General features: G+C 53.0%; 1 protein-coding gene across 7 annotated transcripts in view; it reads left to right on the top strand.

Moving 5' to 3' along the window:
- The first annotated feature begins 1363 nt into the window (after positions 1-1363).
- MGRN1 (mahogunin ring finger 1) overlaps positions 1364-18262 on the top strand; it is a 55268-nt gene continuing 38369 nt past the window's right edge. For 5 of the 7 annotated variants that reach the window (XR_013968372.1, XR_013968373.1, XM_080829746.1 and 2 more), the window contains exon 1: positions 1417-1627. Coding sequence is in view for 5 of the 7 variants with exons in the window: in XM_080829746.1 (XP_080685872.1) it covers positions 1540-1627 (88 nt within the window). In the remaining 2 variants the exon portion in view is untranslated. Of the gene's footprint in view, positions 1628-18262 lie in introns of all 7 variants that reach the window. The other 2 variants (XM_080829747.1, XM_080829748.1) reach the window with 2 other exon arrangements.

Raw genomic sequence — 18262 nt, 5'->3', positions numbered from 1 at the left:
TCCTTTTTTTTTTTTTTTTTTTTTTTTTGGTGAATTTGGAATGAAAATAAAAGCTACATCAGAAAATTGGATTGTCTCAACATGGTGTCTGGCACATAGTAGGTGCTCAGTAAATGGGGATCTTGATTATGAAGTAGAGATTTAATCAGGCTCTTCCAAGACCTGGACTCTACTCATAAACACATAAATCTTTCACCTCTTTTAGTAATTTTGGCTTCCCAGGTTCCCTGAAAATAGAAGGTTGTATACTGGACTCTGGTCTCCAGAGAGGTGGACTCATTTTAATGTGGAATGTGGTGCATTTATCATTTGAGACCCTTCGCCACCTGCTGCCTTCCCCAGCTGCTTTCCTGCTACAGCAGGTTTGCCTTGGTAAACCATTTCTTTCTCAACTGAAGAGCAGGTGAAAATAATCTCCACTGGGTCTGCTTACAGAATTTTATGTGAATCAAAATCCAGGCAAGTACATTGCAACCTGCAGGCCTTTAATCCTAACCAATTTTTTTTAAAATTTTTTTTTTTTAATTTATTTATTTGTTAGAGAGAGAGAGCGAGCGAGCACAGGCAGAGTGGCAGGCAGAGGCAGAGGGAGAAGCAGGCTCCCCGCCGAGCAAGGAGCCCGATGTGGGACTCGATCCCAGGACGCTGGGATCATGACCTGAGCCGAAGGCAGCCGCTTAACCAACTGAGCCACCCAGGCGTCCCTAATCCTAACCAATTTTTTAAACTTGCCTTCAGCACCTCATATGCAGCCGTCCCTTCTTTGTGCCTCAGTTTCTCTATACGTAAAATGGGGAGAGGTCTGTGGGGCTGTATAATTATGTCTTCAAAGTAATTGTTCTGGATGTAGAGCTACAGAGAAGCCCTGAGTTCTGGAAAAGGCCAAAAGAAGCGCTTAGCTTCTCCTGTGAACCCCAACTCTTGACCGGCTTGGATTCCCTCCCAGCTATTGCCAGGTGGCAGGTAAAGGTGTGCCCTCTTCTGGATGGGGCAGGAGATCAACCCCGGGAAGTGGGGAGAACCACGGTGGCTCAGGGAGATATTTCAGAGAGGGAGTAAATGGAAGGCTCTGGGTTCCTATAAGAATCTATATGTGAACAGATTATTAGGAGACTAAAGAGTAAGGATGTTAATGCCGTGCTTGGAATGCAGAGGGAAAGTCAGTTTGCGGTGTGGGTGATGGTTCCTCCCCTCTGGATTCAGGTCCATTTGGTTTGTCCCGGAGTCCCGGTCAGCATCTTCACGGGGCCGCAGCGAAGGGCATCCTGGGACATGTAGTTCTTTGGCGGGCTTCCTGCGGTGCAGCCCGTCGCCCTCGGTAGCGAGGGGACTCCATTTCCCGAGGTGCCTCGTGCCCGGGGGGGGGCGGAGGGCCGCCGTGGCGTCGCGGCCCCGGCCGAGCTGGGGGTTGGGGCTTGGAGGCCGAGGTACCCGCGGCGGTGGGCGAGTGTCCGTGTGGCCTGGTCCGGGCTATGTCCGCGTGAGGACGCCGCTGACGCCCGCGTCCAGGCCCCGGCCCGGCCCGGCTCGCCGCGCACCATGGGCTCCATTCTGAGCCGCCGCATCGCGGGCGTGGAGGACATCGACATCCAGGCGAACTCGGCCTATCGCTACCCGCCGAAGTCTGGTGAGCGGCCGGCGCGGCCCCGGGCGCGCGGCAGGGCGAGGCCTGGGGCGGAACGCGGAGTGGGCAGGGCTCGCCCGCGCGGTGCGCCCCGCAGACGTGCGGTGGGTTCTACTGGGCCCGCGGCCGTCCTTGCGCCTCACCGCCCGGGGCTCTGCGCGACCTCCACTCAGACCGTGGGTGGGGCCCCGGGTTGCCGCGTCCCGGCCCCTCCGGCGGGGTGACCTTGGGTCAGTCGCTTCGCCCCTGTGCGCCTCAGCTTCGTGGTCTGCACACAGGGGAGACTGAGTGGGAAACCCCTAGGGCGGGGGTGAGGTTCGTGGTGCGACGCTGGCGAGGGGTTAGCACGGTGCCCGGCGCTTCGCTTGTGCTTACAAAGTGGTCATTGTCAAAGGGATTGACATCACGCCATCGCCAGTTTTGGTGTTTTTTGGTGGCTTAGTGTGACGACCCGGCCAGTGGTTCTGAACACTCGCCACGCCATCTGGACAGAAGCTTCGCTCTCTTGTGACCACCTGGTGCCTGTGAATATGGTGGGTGGGTAGGGGGAGTGGCGCTTGCCCAAGGAGATTATGATCAATGGGGGAGAGGCTGTGAGTCCTTGTTGGAGAACAGGAGACTGGTTGGAGAGGACCTGCCTGGTTCTCTGGCCTTTTTTTTTTTTTTTTTTTTGGTGGCAGGGAGACCTGAGACACCAGCGAGGAAGTTACTTGCCCAAGGTCTCAGAGAGCTGGTTGCAAGCGTCTCTGGGAGCAGAACCACAAATTGGACAACCAGTCGACTTGTTCCCACTCTGCTTTGCTGCCTGTAAAGAGTGTGGCCTGACCCAGAACTTTAGCTTGGGTTCCTCCCTTTCCATCTTCTCATGGGGGTCATTTACCATGGAAAGAAAAGAAGGAAAAGGACAAAGAATTTGGACATGAGGGAGATTTTGAGAATCTGTTCTGATCTGGGGGTCTCCTAGACCTCACAGTTGACCTTGGGACACCCACCAGGCCAGGTTTCCTTCAAGTGTAGTCCAGGACCACCCACTGCCACTAGTGGGGAAGCTTGTTCAACATGCATTTCGCAGGCCCTGCCTCGGACCTGCTGGGGCCTAGGAACTGGCATTGAAACCCTTTCTCAAGTGAGTCTGATGTCCACTGAAATTTGAGAACCGCTCTGCCCTGATTTTGGAAGCCCAACAGGGGGTGTGTCTGGGAAAATAGAGGGGTGGAGATAGCACAGTTTTTGGAACACTCAGAAGTGGGTAGAAGGCCATATTGCCTGCTTGTGTCCCAGGCAGAAGTGCGGGGCAGCTCAGCCGGGTATGGGGATCCCCTGGAGGCCGGTGGGCTGACATCCCCACGTCTGACTGAAGCGGTTGCTTGAATTCTTCCTCTTCCATCTCTGATGTTCTTCCAGCCTCAGGCTGAGTGACATTCGTCAAGCTGCTCTGCGCTCTGGGTCCTTATCTGTTTCCTTATCTGTACAGTGGGTTGATGCTTGTACACTGGTCAGAATAGTGCACCTTAAGTCCTCATAAAATACTAATTGCTATAATGGCCTAAAAAGAATATTAGGTGGCCAGTGCAGGCCGTAATAGCACCTAGCTGTGGCATGGCAGAGGTATCATCAAAGTTTAATGTGGCATTTCCTATAGAACCTGGGACTAGGACACATTTGTTTGGACAAATCACAAATACAAGGCCTTTATAGTTCCACTTTCAGATTCTGTGTCGTAGACCGTGCTAATCATTCGGGACACTCTTTGACATGAAGTCTGGACTTGGTTTCAGAATCCATTAACAAACAGCCCCATCAGCCACAACTAATTGATTGGGTCTAGCACCCACGGTGAGTGTCATAGGCTACCTTAGAGCACCACAGCTGTGCTCTCCTGGACCTGTCCAGTCCAGAAGCTGTCCTTTCGGCTTCCTTGTGCCTCAGGCCACCTTGCTCAGGGAGGTTCGGTCCGAGAAATGACCTTAGCAGTACTTTCATATGTTTCCCCAAGGGTGGACTGGGGAGCCCAGCGGGGGTTCAGATGATTTTTAGGGGATGGCCCCATGGAGCCTTCAGGCACCTGATGAGAAAGTTATCTTTTCAGGTCTCTATTAGTTTTGTTGATAATATCAAACGGAGAAAAATGATTGGATGCTAATTTTTTTAAACACATCTATAATTTTGTCCAGTCCCTTCCAGCTTTTTTGATATAAAATTGACATAACGTTGTGCAAATTTAAGGTGTACACACTGATGATTTGATATGTGTGCACATGGGGAGATGATCACCACAATATAGGGTGAGTTAATACCCTCATCTCTTCACCTTTTTTTTTTTTTTGGTGGTTAGAACTTTTAATATCTCCTGTCCAGTTTTCTTTTGCTTGTGGAACTTTCAGCATGTACTGCAAAGGTATCTATTGATAACATTTGCTTTGTTTTCATTATATTTGTATTGTATTCATTCTATTTATTTTTTCTTTTCTTTTTTTTTTTAAAGATTTTATTTATTTATTTGACAGAGAGATCACAAGTAGGCAGAGGCAGGCAGAGAGAGAGGGGGAAGCAGGCTCCCTGCTGAGCAGAGAGCCCGATGCGGGGCTCCATCCCAGGACCCTGAGATCATGACCTGAGCCGAAGGCAGAGGCTTAACCCACTGAGCCACCCAGGCGCCCCTATTTTTTCATTTTACTTTTTAAGTGGCTTTATTGAGATATAAATTATGTGCCATACAATGCGTTCATTGTAAACATGATTTTTTGACTTTCAGTAAACATACAGAATTGTCCAGCGGTCACCACAGTCAGGTTTTAGACATTTCCAGCACCGTCCAAAGTTTCCTGGTGCCTCTTTGCGGTCAGTCTGTGCCCCCACCCGGCCCCCATCCCATTACTCTGATCTGCTTTCTGTCTTTAAATTGTGTCCTCTCTGGACACTTCATATAAAAGGAATCATACAACATGTAGTCTCTCTTGCATCTGGCTTCTTGCATGTGGAATGATGTCTTTGAAGTTCATCTCTGTTGTAATAGGTGTCTTGTACCTTATACAGATATCATACATTTTACAGATATCATACAGATATCATACATTTTATTTGCCAGTTAACAGTTGGGTTGTTTCCACTTTTTGACTATAATGAATAATGCTGCTATGAACATTGAACATTTGTGTGGCCCTTTTCAGTTCTCTTTAGTATACACCTAGGAGAGGCATTGCTGGGTGTTAGGGTGACTCTATGTTTGACCTTTTGATGAACTGCCAGACTGTTTGCCCAGCTGTTTCATCTTACAATCCCATCAGCAATGTGTGAGGATTCCAGTGCTCCACATCCTTGCCAACACTTATTATTGTCTACTTTCTTTCTTTTCTTTTTTTTTTTTTTAATAGGCTCTACGCCCAACTTGGGGCTTGAACTCAAGGTCCTGAGATAAGGAGCCCTGTGCTCTACCTACCCAGTGGGTCAGGCACCCCTGTTGTCTACCTTTTTCACTATAATCATCCTTGTGGGTGTGAAGTGGTATCCCATTGTGGTTTTGATTTGCATTTCCCTGATGACTGATGATGTGGAACATCTTTTCACGTGCTTATCAGCCATTTGTATTCTGTATGTGTGTGTGAGAGAGAGAGAGAGAGAGAGCGCGCGAGCGAGCCAGAGCGTGTGTGGTATGGGCACAGGTGCCAGATGTTTGTTTTTGTCTTTTTTTTTTTTTTTTTAGATTTTATTTATTTATTTGACAGAGAGATCACAAGTAGGCAGAGAGGCAGGCAGAGAGAGAGGAGGAAGCAGGCTCCCCGATGAGCAGAGAGCCTGATGCGGGGCTTGATCCCAGAACCCTGGGATCATGACCTGAGCCGAAGGCAGAGGCTTTAACCCACTGAACCACCCAGGCGCCCCTGTTTTTGTCTGTTGTTCATTTTTTTAAAGATTGGATTGTTTGTCTTCCTACTCAGTTATAACAGTTCTTTATTCTGGGTTCAATGATACAATTCCTTTATCAGCTCTGTGACTTGCTAACATTTTTCCTAGTCTGTGGCTTTCTTCATTTTTCTTAATGGTGTCTTCTGAGGATCACAGGTTTTAAGTTTTGGTTAAGTTCAGTTTGTTAGTCATTTTAGTGGTTGATGTCTTTGGAGTTATATCTAGGAGATCTTTGCTTAGGCCAAGGTCACAAAGATTTCTGTGTTTTTTCCTCGGAAGTTTTACAGTTTCAGCTCATGCGTTTGGGTCTGTGATCCGTTTTGTCCCAGTATTTGTAGGTACCGCCAAAGCAAGCACTGGGGTCCGTCTTGAGGTAAGGTTTTCACGTGTAGTTTCAGGTAAAACTATGCGATCTTACTTTGCATATGGATGTGCAGTTATTCCATTATCATCTGTTGAAAAGACGATTCTTGTCCCATCCAGCTGCCTCTGCACTTTTGTAAAATATGAGTTCACCATAAATATGAGGGTTTAATTCTGTACCGCGTGGCCCTGATCACACAGCTGGCCCGTCGCCAGCCGAGGGTCAGAGCAGAAGTGAGGACACCGTGGCTAAGCCGTAAAGAGAAGGTGCAGACCTGCAGGAGGGGTCCAGAGTATAGCACGTGCCCCCACGGAGGGCCTGGCTGGGGGCAGCTGCAGCCACAGCCTCACCTCCTGCTGGTGGTGTTCCTGTTAATTGTGTGTCTCCGAGCGATGCCGCCTGCCCTGCCCTTGTGTTGGAGGGAGGTCGTGCCGGGACCAGGTCATCCAGGAGAAGTGTAGGAAGGGGAGGCAGTCAGACATGTGGCCTACCAGCCCAGGCAGTGGAGGGAGGGAAGGGGAGATATGCCCCAGACCTAAACGCTATGTGTGTGTGTGTGTGTGTGTGTGTGTGTGTGTACTTTCGTAGTGTTCTCACCTCCTTCTTCTTACTAGAGCCTTGCCTTATCCTTGTGACACCAAACTTTCGTCCTGTGGTGGAGGAACTAGAAATCAGACTGAGCCTTTTGTCATGTGGCATCTGAGCCTGGGGTGTACAGTAGGCGAGTAACAAGTGCTTGTGCAACAGGCCCCAAAGGAGACCAACCCCATCTCCCTCATGTATGGGCTGCTCAGACTGGGCTGCCTCTGATCCCTTGGGGTGGCGGGCGGGGGTCCGAGGACTCCTGGGTCTCCTGCCATGTGATGGAGGGGCCCAAGGTGAGAGCGAGACTTCCGGTGTGTGTTTTTGTGTTGCTGGCTGTCTAGGAACGTCTCGTGAGCACTTGTGTTGGGTATACCCTTTCTGTGTCGTTTCTTTGGTATCTAAAGGAAAGAGCCGAGGCCGGCGTTCCAGATGAGAGAGGACATTCTCTCTCATTGGGGGCATTCTGGGTCTCCCGGCCATCCCTGTTCCAAGGGAGTGCGCTCGTGCTGAGCCCCATGGGTTGGGGGTGGGGAGGAGGGGGCTCCTCCTGCTCACAGGCGGCTCACCTTCCTGCTCAGGGACCTGCACGGTCCCCTCCAGTGTGGGGCAGCTCAGCTGGACTCCTGTCCTGTCTCCGTCCTGTGCCGTTCACCGATGAGACCTAGTTCTGTGTTTCTGCTCTCGTCAGCGTGGTTTGGGTTTTATCGTTGGACTCTCTGCAAAAATAAACTGTTTTCAGAGCTCCAGTTGTTACACTTCGGGTAAAAGCAAAGGCAACAAGAAGCGCAGTAAGTGGGCTGCGCTGGGTGGGCATCTGAGCACCGTTCCCTGAAGCCGCAGCCCGGGGTTGCTGGGGTTCAGAAGCCTGCTTTGGCGCCCGGGCCCTGGGGCCGCGGGCAGCTGAGGTTCCGCGGGTCCCTTTTGGAGTGTTGCCTGCGCTCGGGGTTCTGAGAGGCCGGGGGCTCGACGTGCTTGTTTCTGAGGTCTCGCATCCTTTACTCAGTTCTGGGCGTGTGTTGGGGCTCAGCGACTCTGGGGCCCTTTCAGAGTTTCTCCGGGGATCGTAGAGAAGCCATCACCCTCTGTTGACTTGAACATAACCTGGCTGTCGGCCAGCTCCTGGCAGCCTCCCTGGCCTGGGTTTGTTGGACTTTCCCGTCCGGGGGCGACTCCGCAGCCCGCACGGCCTGCGCTTGTGCTGTCTGGTGGCAGAGCCGGCGGGCCTTTCACCCCGCTCGGGGAGGTGGCTGCTGCCATTCCCTAGTCAGCCGTGGCGCTGAGGGCCCTGCTGCCCGGATGGGGGGTGTGGGTGCGCACGTGTGTGTCTTCTTCTTCACAGGTGGGGTGACCTTGAGTGTGTTTACAACACACCCATCCACAAACATGGACAAGTGAGGATTAGTTTAGCACGAGACTGAACCTGGGAGTGGTCCTCTGCCCCCCACCTCCAGCCGGTAGAGGTGCCGTGGGAGGAGCACTAGATTCTGAGTCCCGAGGCCAGAGTCTGGCTCTGGTCTGTGGCCTTGAGCCAAGAGCTTGCTCTCTGGCCCCATTTCCCTGACTCACTGGGGTTAACCTCCGGTTTCCCAGGCCTCTTTGCTGTTGGGACTCTGGGTCCACGTGAGCTGGCAGGGTGATACCACACCCTGCCCAACTTTTGTTTTCCAGTAGCCCCAGAAGTTTCCTGGAGGATGTCCTGTACTTCCTGGATGACCCCGGCAGGCAGTGACCACTGCCGTCTGCCCCTCATCCCAAACCCAGTGCTGCTGGGACCAGACATTTGTGTGGGACCGTGCTCCATTTGGCATTTCCTGTGTGCATTTCTGCGTGGTTGTGTTGTCACCCAGCCTCACGATTCTGTGTTATTGCATGGAATGGTGTCCCATAAAAGGGCGGATGGTGTCACAGGCACCCCCTGCCCCGTGCAGCGCCTGATTTGGCCTCAGTAAATAACCAAGCAATTGTTCACTTCTGCCAGCTGCCCCTGCTTCTGCCCGGCTCCGCCCCAGTGTGTGTCTGAGGGGGTGAGCGTCCCACCAGGATGGGAGTGAGAGGGAGGAGGAGTGAGGCGCGAGGTACGGATCAGTGTGGGAGAGGGCGCGTCCGGCACGGAGTCCGTCGCTTGCTTAGTCAGAGAAACAGGAGGCGGCGCAAGGCTTGAGGAGTGACTGCTGGGACGTGCCTCCACCTCTGCGTCTCAAGGATTTCTGCTGTGCTTTGCTCCTGCCTGGTACTGATTCGGGCCCTCCCGCTTGGCCCTGGGTGCTTGGCATCCGCAGGGCAGGCGCACTGCTGTATTGGTCCCCTCCGGGTGGCCCTGGCATCCCCTGTTCCGATAGCTGCAGCTGTCTGTCATCCAGACCTCCTGCCCCAGATGACATCCCCGAGTGACCAGACTCCCTGGGGGCCTCCGGGGGGAATCAAAAGAAGGAATTGTGTTTGGTTCATGGCTTAAGAAATGTGTGTGTGTGTATACACCCATCACAGATCTTCCTCGACTCACGATGGGTCTGTGTGGCCATAAATCTGTCGTAAGCTGGTGAGACCAGAAATCGAAAATACATTGAATACACCTAACCTACTGAATATTGTTTTTTTGTTTGTTTTTAATTTTATTTATTTGACAGAGAATGAGCAAGCACAAGCCGAGGGAGGAGCAGAGGGAGAGGGAGAAGCAGGATCCCGGCCGAGGAGGGAGCTGGGTGCGGGGCTTGATCCCAGGACCCTAGGATCCAGAATCGTGCCCTGAGCCGAACACAGACGCTTAACCGACTGGGCCCCCCAGGCACCCCCCCAGTGAATGTTGTAACTTAGCTTCGCCTACCTTAAATGGGCTCAGAACACTTACGTTAGCCTACAGGTAGTCAAAATCATCTAACACAAAGCCTGTTTTATAAGTGTTCGATAGCCATGTAATTGATTGAACACGTACTGAAAGCGAAGCACAGAGTGGTGTTCCGGGTGCGGCAGGGTGGTGAGTGTGAGTTGTAGACCCTGGTGGGTGCGTTGCCGACTGGGAGCTGGGGCTCCTGCCACTGCCCCATGTCCGGAGAGAGGATCCCATCGATCCCACGCACAGATCATTAGCCTGGAAAAATCCACATTCACAGTTTGAAGGATGGGTTTTAATGAATGCCTGTCGCTTTTGCACCATCCTGAAGTCTAAAGCTTGTGTGTTGAACCATTGTAAGGCAGGGACCACGTGTATATATTTAACATTGAAGTGTCACGGGCATTTAGAAAGTGTGCAGAGTGTAAGCTTGATGGATGATCACGGTGAACGTGTCAAACAGAATAGTAGCCACCCCCCAGGCCCCGGTGCCCCTTCCCAATCTCTGTCTCCCTTCTCCCTGGAAACCCCTTCCGATTCCAGCGCAGGTGCTGTCGCCTGTTTCTGGTCTGATCTAAGTAACTGGCTGCTCTTTGCTCCACACTCAGTGATGAGAGGCCCTGATGCTGCTCGTGGGGGCCCGTAGTCGGTTTGGTCTCTGCCAAGTCTTCATCCGTTCATGTGGAGGGGCGGTGGGCACATTTCCAGTTCGGGCTCTTAGGGAGAATACTGCCCCGGCCCCTCCTGTGAGTGCCCCGGTGCCCGTGAGTTCAGATTGCCTGGGGTCCGTGTTTCTCCAAATCGTGGGCAAATACACGCAGCAGCGACCGTCCTAACCCTGGAAGTGTGCGGTTCGGTGACATCAGGCGCTTCCACCCTGTTGTGCAGCCGCCTGCCAGCATTTCTCTACGACTCGTTGCCTCTTGGACAACTGGAACCCTGTGCCCTGACTCCCACTTGCCCCGCACCCAGCCCCTGGCAGCTGCCGCTCTCGGTGTTCGAGACTTTTGGACCCCCCCCCACCCCGACCCGTGTCTGGGTCACGTTGGCGCCCCGCAGTGGGTGTGGGGCCCTGAGGCGTGCGTGTTCGGCTGCAGTGGGTTTTGCAGGCAGCTTTTCGGAGCGTTGAGCCCATTCACATTCCCATCTGCTGAGCAGGGCCCAGTCTGCTGTGCGTTCTCACCCGCGCTGGGGAGTGTCAGCTGCGTGTGGTTTGTTGTCTTCTAACTTTAGCTGTGGAAATCTCATTGAGTTTTAATTTACTTTTCCCTGATGGCCAGTGAGGTCCCGGCACCTTTTCATATGCAAATCACCGTTCATTTCTCTTCCCTTTTTTGTGAGGTGTCTGTTGAAATCACTTGTGCATTCTTCACACTGGATTGTCCCCTTTCTCACTGATTTGTGGGAGTTCTTTCCTAAGTGCTTTTTATTACATTTTTAATTCTCTGGAAATTGGCTGTTGCTATGGCATTTATGCAGACTAGCTTAGGCAGGAGGTGGAAAGTACTGGAAGGCTGGTGGGGGGTGGGTCTCTGTAACCCAAGGGTGGGAAGCCAAGAAGTGGAAGCCGTCTGAACACAAAAGCCTCTCATCCCCTCTGGGCTCAGCATCCTTCTGCTGTGACTTTCCCAAAGCTGACTGCTCCCCATCTGGGGCCCTCAGGGACCAAGTCCTTTGGTCTCTGGTTCACTTCCACGGGAGAGAGAATCCACGTGCTGGTCTTGCACGGTCAGCTGTCCACCTTGACCAGCCAGCGGTGTCTAGGGGCTGGGAGCTGCACGATCTGGTGGCAGCTGGGGCCCACCCAGTGGGTGGTGGAGGCTGTTTCCGGAAAAGGGAAGGACCCCTTCTCCCAAGAAAAGGTGGCTGCAGCCACTTACTCTGGAACTCCGTGAACCGGAGTCTTTGCTTAAAGTTGTTTTCAGGTCATTGTTCTTCCCTCTGTGATACTGGGGATCAAGAGGTTTTGTTGAACAGGGTCCCACTGTGGTCAGGCCTTCATGCTGGAGTGGGGCTGGGAAGGAAATGTTTATCAGGTGTCTTTTCACCCGTGCAAGGCTTCTTTGCGTTATTGGCTACTTTTATCCTTAGGACAGCCTGAGATGTCCTCGTTGGTGTTACTCACTGAGGCCTCCATGTTGCAGATGGGGACACCGAGGCCCACGGAGGTTAGGCTGCCCTAGGTCACCTGGGCTGCACAGAGAAGCGCTGTGGTGCGTAGGTGCAGGGCCTTGGCCCAGGAATCAGGGAGCAGGGTGATTAGAGGTGGGGGGGACCCCCTTAGGGTCAGTCTTTTCTTTCTCACTGGGAACCTGCTCCCAGGCTCTGGGGCCTCCCACCTGGCCAGGAGCCTCAGGAGCCTGAAGATGCTTTTCTTTCCTGAGATCACTCTGTGGGGACTGTGATGTTTTCATTGGTTGGTCAGGCTCACCCGGGGCTTAGCAGCATTGGATTCGGGAAGCTGGTAACTGGGAACATCTGTCCCAGATGAGAAGAATTTTGGGCTGGTGGAGTCCGTGAACTGTCCCCAGCCATTGCACATGCCTGCTCGGCTCTCCGCCTCCCCCCTACTGGGGCTGCTGAGCAGGACGCGTGCCCAGCGTCCCAGGACCAGTTGTGTATTTTAGCGGGGTGTGGGGGGTTGTGCAGTCTTTAGTCATGTCATGGCTTACCTGACAGGGACATTGTGATTTACAGTAAGAAATCAATATTTGTTTTTCACCTGTTCCTGTTGCAGAACGCCTAAAACCCTTGGGATTTCCTAAGCGGTGAGTGGTAGAAGTGAAATCAGAGTCTTGATACTCAGAACGAGCCTTTCCACCACACCTGAACTTATGTTAATGAGGAGATTTTGGAAAGCACCTAAAGATGGGTCCTGGCTGCCTTTGGACTCAGCCTTGTGATCCGAGACTGGAGATTGAGAGGGTCACCAGCAGCTAGTGCTTCAGTCAGCCGTGGCCGTGTAACGGAGGCTCCATGCAAACCCGAAACGGCTGGGCTCGAAGGGCTTCCGGGCGGTGAGACGCCAAGAGGTGGAGCCCCCAGGGAGGGCTGGGAAGCACCTGTGCCCTTCCTCCTGCCTTGTCTGTGGCCTCTCCTCCATCTGGCTCCTCCTGAGTCCTATCCTTTTATAGTGAACTGGAGGCCTAGTAAGTGAACCGTTACCCTAGTTTTGTGAGCTGCTCTAGCAAACTGGGGGTCGTGGGAATGTCCGGTTTATAGCCAGTTGACAGGTGACCAGCTGGAGTGGGGATTGGCATCTGCAAGGAGAGGGCGCTGGCGTTGGGCTGAGCTCTTAATCTGTGGGCTCTGGTGCTGTCCCTGGGTGGGTAGTGTCAGGATTGAGCTGAATTTTTAGGTCACCCGGTCAGTGTTCGTGGGAATTGCAGAATTGCTGGGTGGTGTGGGAGGGACACACGGGCTGGTGTAATCGAGCGTGCGGCTCTGGGGCCGGTGAGGACACCACCTCTGCCTGGTGCTGGGGCTTGAGCAGGTCATGTGACCTCTCTGTGCCTCCCATTTCCTTGACTGCCAACTAGTAGTAAGTGTGTCATCCACCCTCCACCTCTGTTCATTCAGCCGATTTTTATGAAGCTCCTGTGTGCAGGCCAGGGTGGGGGCCACTGGGGTACAGGATGGTGGACAAACTTGTGACCCCCTGGCTGGAGTGTGAACCAACCAGCAAGGGAAGAAAAACAGTGACCCCACTGTGAAGACAGTGGGGGCCAGAGGGTTTGCTCTCGAGTAGACAGATGGCTCACAGGGGGGTTGTAGGAAGCCTTCTACTGAGTGGCAGGGTGGGAGCATCCCTTTGGTCACAGGGAGTAGAGAAAGCTCCAGAATCCTGGGAGACAGGCCCAGAAGGTGGTGCTGGGTGAGGTGGGCATTACAGAGCAGAGTCACTAGTTTGCGGGGTGGTGAGTGGGTTGGCCCTGAGGTCGAGGCATGGGGATGTGTGTGGCTGGGGATGGCATCAGTGTCGCGGGTCTGGAGCATCTGCAGTGCACGGAGGGAGCCTGCACTCCCTAGAACTGATTGTTCATGTCTTGCATTACCTGCAGCCACACAGAGACTCGAGGCTGGGAGGAAGGTGAGCCGCTGCTGAGAATTGCAGGAGGTGAGAATGTCAGGCCCGAGTCTTCACAAGGAGCTAGGGTGCAGGCAGGGGTTCCAAAGGGGTCAGGGATTGAGTATAGATATCCCAGTTTGTGTTTTAGTCTGATCCCTCCAGAACTGTGAGGAGGCCCCTTGGGGACCACCCAGAACAGCAGGCTGCGTCACCTGGTAATGAAGCCACAGGCTGCCCCACAGCCCTGGCCGTGATGGTGGCTGAAGGCCACTCAGCTTCTTTCTCTGTGTGTGTCCCATAGCTTGGTGGGTTTGGTTCACATGCTTCTGGACCTCAGACCCAGTCCAGCTGCACTGCTCTAGCAACGCCGCAGTCTGGGTGACTTATGAACAATAGACAAACGTTTGTGTCACAGTTCCAGAACCAGGGAAGTCCAAGATGAAGGTGTTTGGTGTCTGAGCAGGGCCTCCTCCTGGTTTGTGGACAGCTGTCTTCTCACGGCCTCACGTGGCTGAGTTTGGAGACTCCAGGGGCCTCTGTTATAAGGGCACTGAGTCTACTCCTCAGAGCACGTCCTCATGACCTGGTCACCCCCGAAGGCCCCAGCTCTCGGTACCATGGTGTTAGGGGTGAGGTTTCAGCATGTGAATCTGGAGGAGACACGAACATTTGGTCTGTAGCAGGGTCCTAAACTTTGGTCTCGATGAAACTTGCGATCTGAATGTGTAGCTAAGGGGGGAGTGAGTTGAGCAGTGTCTTCTGGGAGAGCTTCCAGGTCCCCCTTTTACTCTTCCCCTCCTCGCCCGCCTCCTGGGGGATTCTAGGAACTTGGGGGTGGATCGTTGTGTGCTTTGGAGAGCTTGTCCTGGTGCCTCGCCCCTTAGCAGCGTTAGTCCCCTTACGTAATTGAGTGTGTTTCCACGTGGGGGCTGGAAGTGATGAACGTGGTCCACCATGTGTACGAGCAGACATCTGAAAGGGGAACGGGGGCACCTGGGTGCCTACTTGTGATCCGTGTCTGTCAAATAAATAAAAATCTTAAAAAAAAAGAAATGAGGGGACGCCTGGGTGGCTCAGTGGGTTAAGGCCTCTGCCTTCGGCTCAGGTCATGATCTCAGGGTCCTGGGATCGAGCCCCGCATCGGGCTCACTGCTCAGCAGGGAGCCCGTTTCCTCCTCTCTCTCTGCCTGCCGCTCTGCCTACTTGTGATCTCTGTCTGTCAAATAAATGAATGAAATCTTTTTAAAAAAAAAAAATGAAAGGGGAATGGACAGAACAGCCCCAGAGCCGGCCATCACTGGAGCAGCCTCCCGAAGGGAGCCTCATGGTTTTGACTTTCCTCCTCTGTAAAAGATGAGGAACACACATGTCCATCCACATCGGACGTACGTGTGTGAAGGAAAACCGAGCTGTGTGTGGGAACTCGGGGAGGCCTCCAGGGGAGGTCTCGTCCCTTGGTCTTTATTTTGGTGGCCGGCCACCTGTTGCTTCTTCAGGTCACCTGGATGCTTGTAAGTAGGGCGGAGTCTGAATCCCTCCCTACAGAGGAGCTGAACCGGCTGAATTCCTCTGAGGTGGTGCGGTCCCCAAGCCTGTCATTGTCGCCTAGCCAGGGCTTCAGGGCCAAAATGGTGGCTTCTGGCCGGCTTCCGAGTGTGGCCTTGGAAGTGTTTTCAGCTGGTCTCATCCGGACGCCTTCCCTCGTGGCTCATTCATTGTGTGCGGACGGCCGCCCTTTGTAGTCGGCCACGAGGTGACACCACTGGCTGCTGTCCCTGTGTGTGTCGGTAGGGGAGGCCCGGCAGGGGGTTAAGACACAGGGGGCTGGGACTTGGCAGCCTTCAGGTGACCTCCGGGCTCATTGCCCCGCATGGAGAATAGGGATGGGATCCGTGCCCCCTCGATGGGTTCTTGATCTCTGGTCAGGGAGGAAGAGTCCGGCAGGGATGGTGGGTTCTCTCTCCGTCCGTTTTCCAGTCTGTCCACCTTGTTTCTGCCCTTCACGGTGTTTCCGTGCTTCTGTCTCCCTCCCCTTCAGAGCTCTGCCTGCTTGTCTGGGTCCTAAACTACGTGTACACACACAGATACCCACGTCTACACACAAGCATACACCCAGGGACACGTGCACACCTGTGGGTGTGTACACCACGTGCTGCACACGTGTACGCACAAGCACACACCCCTCCTTGGTCCTCAGTTGCACACATTCTTCCTTTCCTTTAAAAGTTCCCTTTTAGGGGCGCCTGGGTGGCTTAGATGGTGAAGCCTCTGCTTTCGGCCCAGGTCATGATCCCAGGGTCCTGGGATCGAGTCCCGCATCGGGCTCCCTGCTCAGCGGGGAGCCTGCTTCCCCCTCTCCCTCTGCTGCTCCTCCTGCTCGTGCTCTCTCTCTGTCAAATAAATAAATAAAATCTTAAAAAAAAAAAGTTCCCTTTTAAAAAATGTGAGCTTTTGAGAAACCTAGGAAAGCACAGAGATGAGAGCGAACACTCTCCTTTCACAGTCCACGTTTCCCATTTTCCTGTCGCATCTCCCTTTAGGGCAGCGCCATCGTGGCCCCTGTGTTGCCTCTGCTCCACATCAGAGCCGCAGGCTGCTTTCCCTGTGCGACGGTCTCCCACTGCCCTGGGAGTCGTGCTTGTTGTGCGTCTGCTCCGTGCTGACTCGTGGGGCCTGGCGCATTCCTTTTACCTGACATGTGTTCCCATCTAGTGACTGCCCCCGTCTGCTTGTCCGTGTCGTTATCTGGTGAGATGGGAGGTGTGAGAACGTCTGCATTTTTGTCCCTGCTGCCTCCAGTCCCGACTGACTTCTCAGCAGCTTTTCGTGTGCATCCTTCCCGAACATTCTGTGTGTGCTCACAACTTGTGTGCAGATAACCTTTCAAATGGGATCCTGGAACACCTTCAGCTTGTGTTTTTCATAAATACTCCGTGATAGTCTTTCCATGTGTGTATCCAAGTGTGTTTGATTCTCATTAGCAGCTGCTTGGTGTTGCATAAAATCAGGAGTGTTCTGTTTATTTAGTCCCCACCTGACTGTCACTGGGGTTGGCTCTGTCTGGTTCCTGGCCCTGTGTGTAACGGCTGGGGTTATGCCCTTGCCAGTGTTCCCTGTAGGCACGAGCCCCCAAGCTGGACTCCTGGTTCTGGGCCTCTTTGCTTGGGCAGCCTGGGCTGTGCGCATGTAGCCGGGGCTGAGGCTCTCGGCAAGGACACACGCCTCCAGGCCGGGTGTGCCCTGGAGTTTGAAGGGCTCAGAATTCCCTCTGGGGGCTCCAGGAAGGACCCACATAGGCTCAGGTGCCCAGATGTGCCTGCCATGCCTGCGGGATGCACGGCCTGGGTGTCCCCTGGGCTTTTCTCTGGGTTGTCTGTGCCAGAGAGAAATGGGGGACAGGGGGTGAGCACCACATCAGGAATCTTGGGAGAGGCGAGAGATACTCTCATGTTTCCCCAGCAAAGCTGTGAGCTCTCTTATTTGAAGCTGACCTTTTTATCCATTGATTTTTATGAAAACTGAATTTGGTGCCTAAGTGTGCCAGGGACATAATGGGGAACAGCTTAGAACCTCATTTCTCATGGTGGGGGGTGTCAGATACTCAGGTCCACACAGTTTTCATCTGTGGTCCGTGTGGAGGTGAAAGTGTGCTCAGGGCTCAGGTGTGGGATGGGGGAACCGACTTAGTCTAGAGGCGTGGGAAACCGTGTTAGTGTCCTGTGGCTGCAGTGTAGAGCGCCACAGGGCAAATGGCTTGTAACAGCAGACTTTATTCTCACAGCTCTGGAGGCTGGGAGTTCCAAGTCAGGGTGTCAACAGAGGTTGGTTCCCTTTGGGGGTTCTAGGGGTCGTCCTTCCTGCCTCGTGGCTGCTGCCCCTTACCTTGTAGTCTAGTCGCCCTGCCTTCTTCCCTCTGTGTGTGCCTCTGCGTCCAAATCTCCCTCTGTCGTATGAAGACATCGGTCACTGGATATGGTGTCCCCAGTCTGGTTTGACTCTTCTTTTTTTTTTTCTTTAAATTTTTTTTAAAAGATTTTATTTATTTATTTGACAGAGATCACAAGCAGGCAGAGAGGCAGGCAGAGAGAGAGAGAGGAGGAAGCAGGCTCTCCGCGGAGCAGAGAGCCTGATGCGGGGCTCAGTCCCAGGACCCTGGGATCATAACCTGAGCCGAAGGCAGAGGCTTTAACCTACTGAGCCACCCAGGCGTCCCTTTTTCTTTAAATTTTTATTCCAGTTAGTTAACATACAGTGTTGTGTTAGTTTCCCATGTGCAATATAGTGATCGAGCGCTTCCATACGTGACCCTGTGCTCACTGTGACAGGTGTGCTCCTTAGTCCCCATCCTCCCCGCCCCCCCCAACCATGTTTGTTCTTTACAGTTAAGACTGTTTCGGGACGGGAGAGGGTGGTGGGGAAATGGACATTGGGGAGGGTATGGGCTATGATGAGTGCTGTGAAATGTGTAAACCTGACGATTCACAGACCTGTACCCCTGGGGATAAAAATACATTATATGTTTATTTAAAAAAAAAAAAAAGACTGTTTCTTGATTTGTCTGTTCTGTTTCCTTTGTTCGTTTGTTTTGTTTCTTAAACTCCACACATGAATGAATGAACTGCCGTATTTGTCTTTCTTTGACGGACTTACTGTGTTTAGCATTGTACTCTAGATCCATCTGTGTAGTTGCAAACGGCAAGGTTTCATTTTTTATGGCTGAGTAATATTCGTGTGTGTGTGTGTGTGTGTGTGTGTGGACACGTACACACACACAGATATAAGATGTTACCACATCTTCGTCTGTTCATCAGTCGGTAGACACTTGGGCTGCTTCCATAATTTGGCTGTCGTCATAATGCTGCTGTAAACATCGGGGAGCACGTG

The sequence above is a fragment of the Martes martes genome (assembly GCF_963455335.1).
Source record: "Martes martes genome assembly, chromosome: 18".
Classification (NCBI taxonomy): Eukaryota; Metazoa; Chordata; class Mammalia; order Carnivora; family Mustelidae; genus Martes; species Martes martes.
This window is presented reverse-complemented; position numbering and strand designations above follow the sequence as displayed.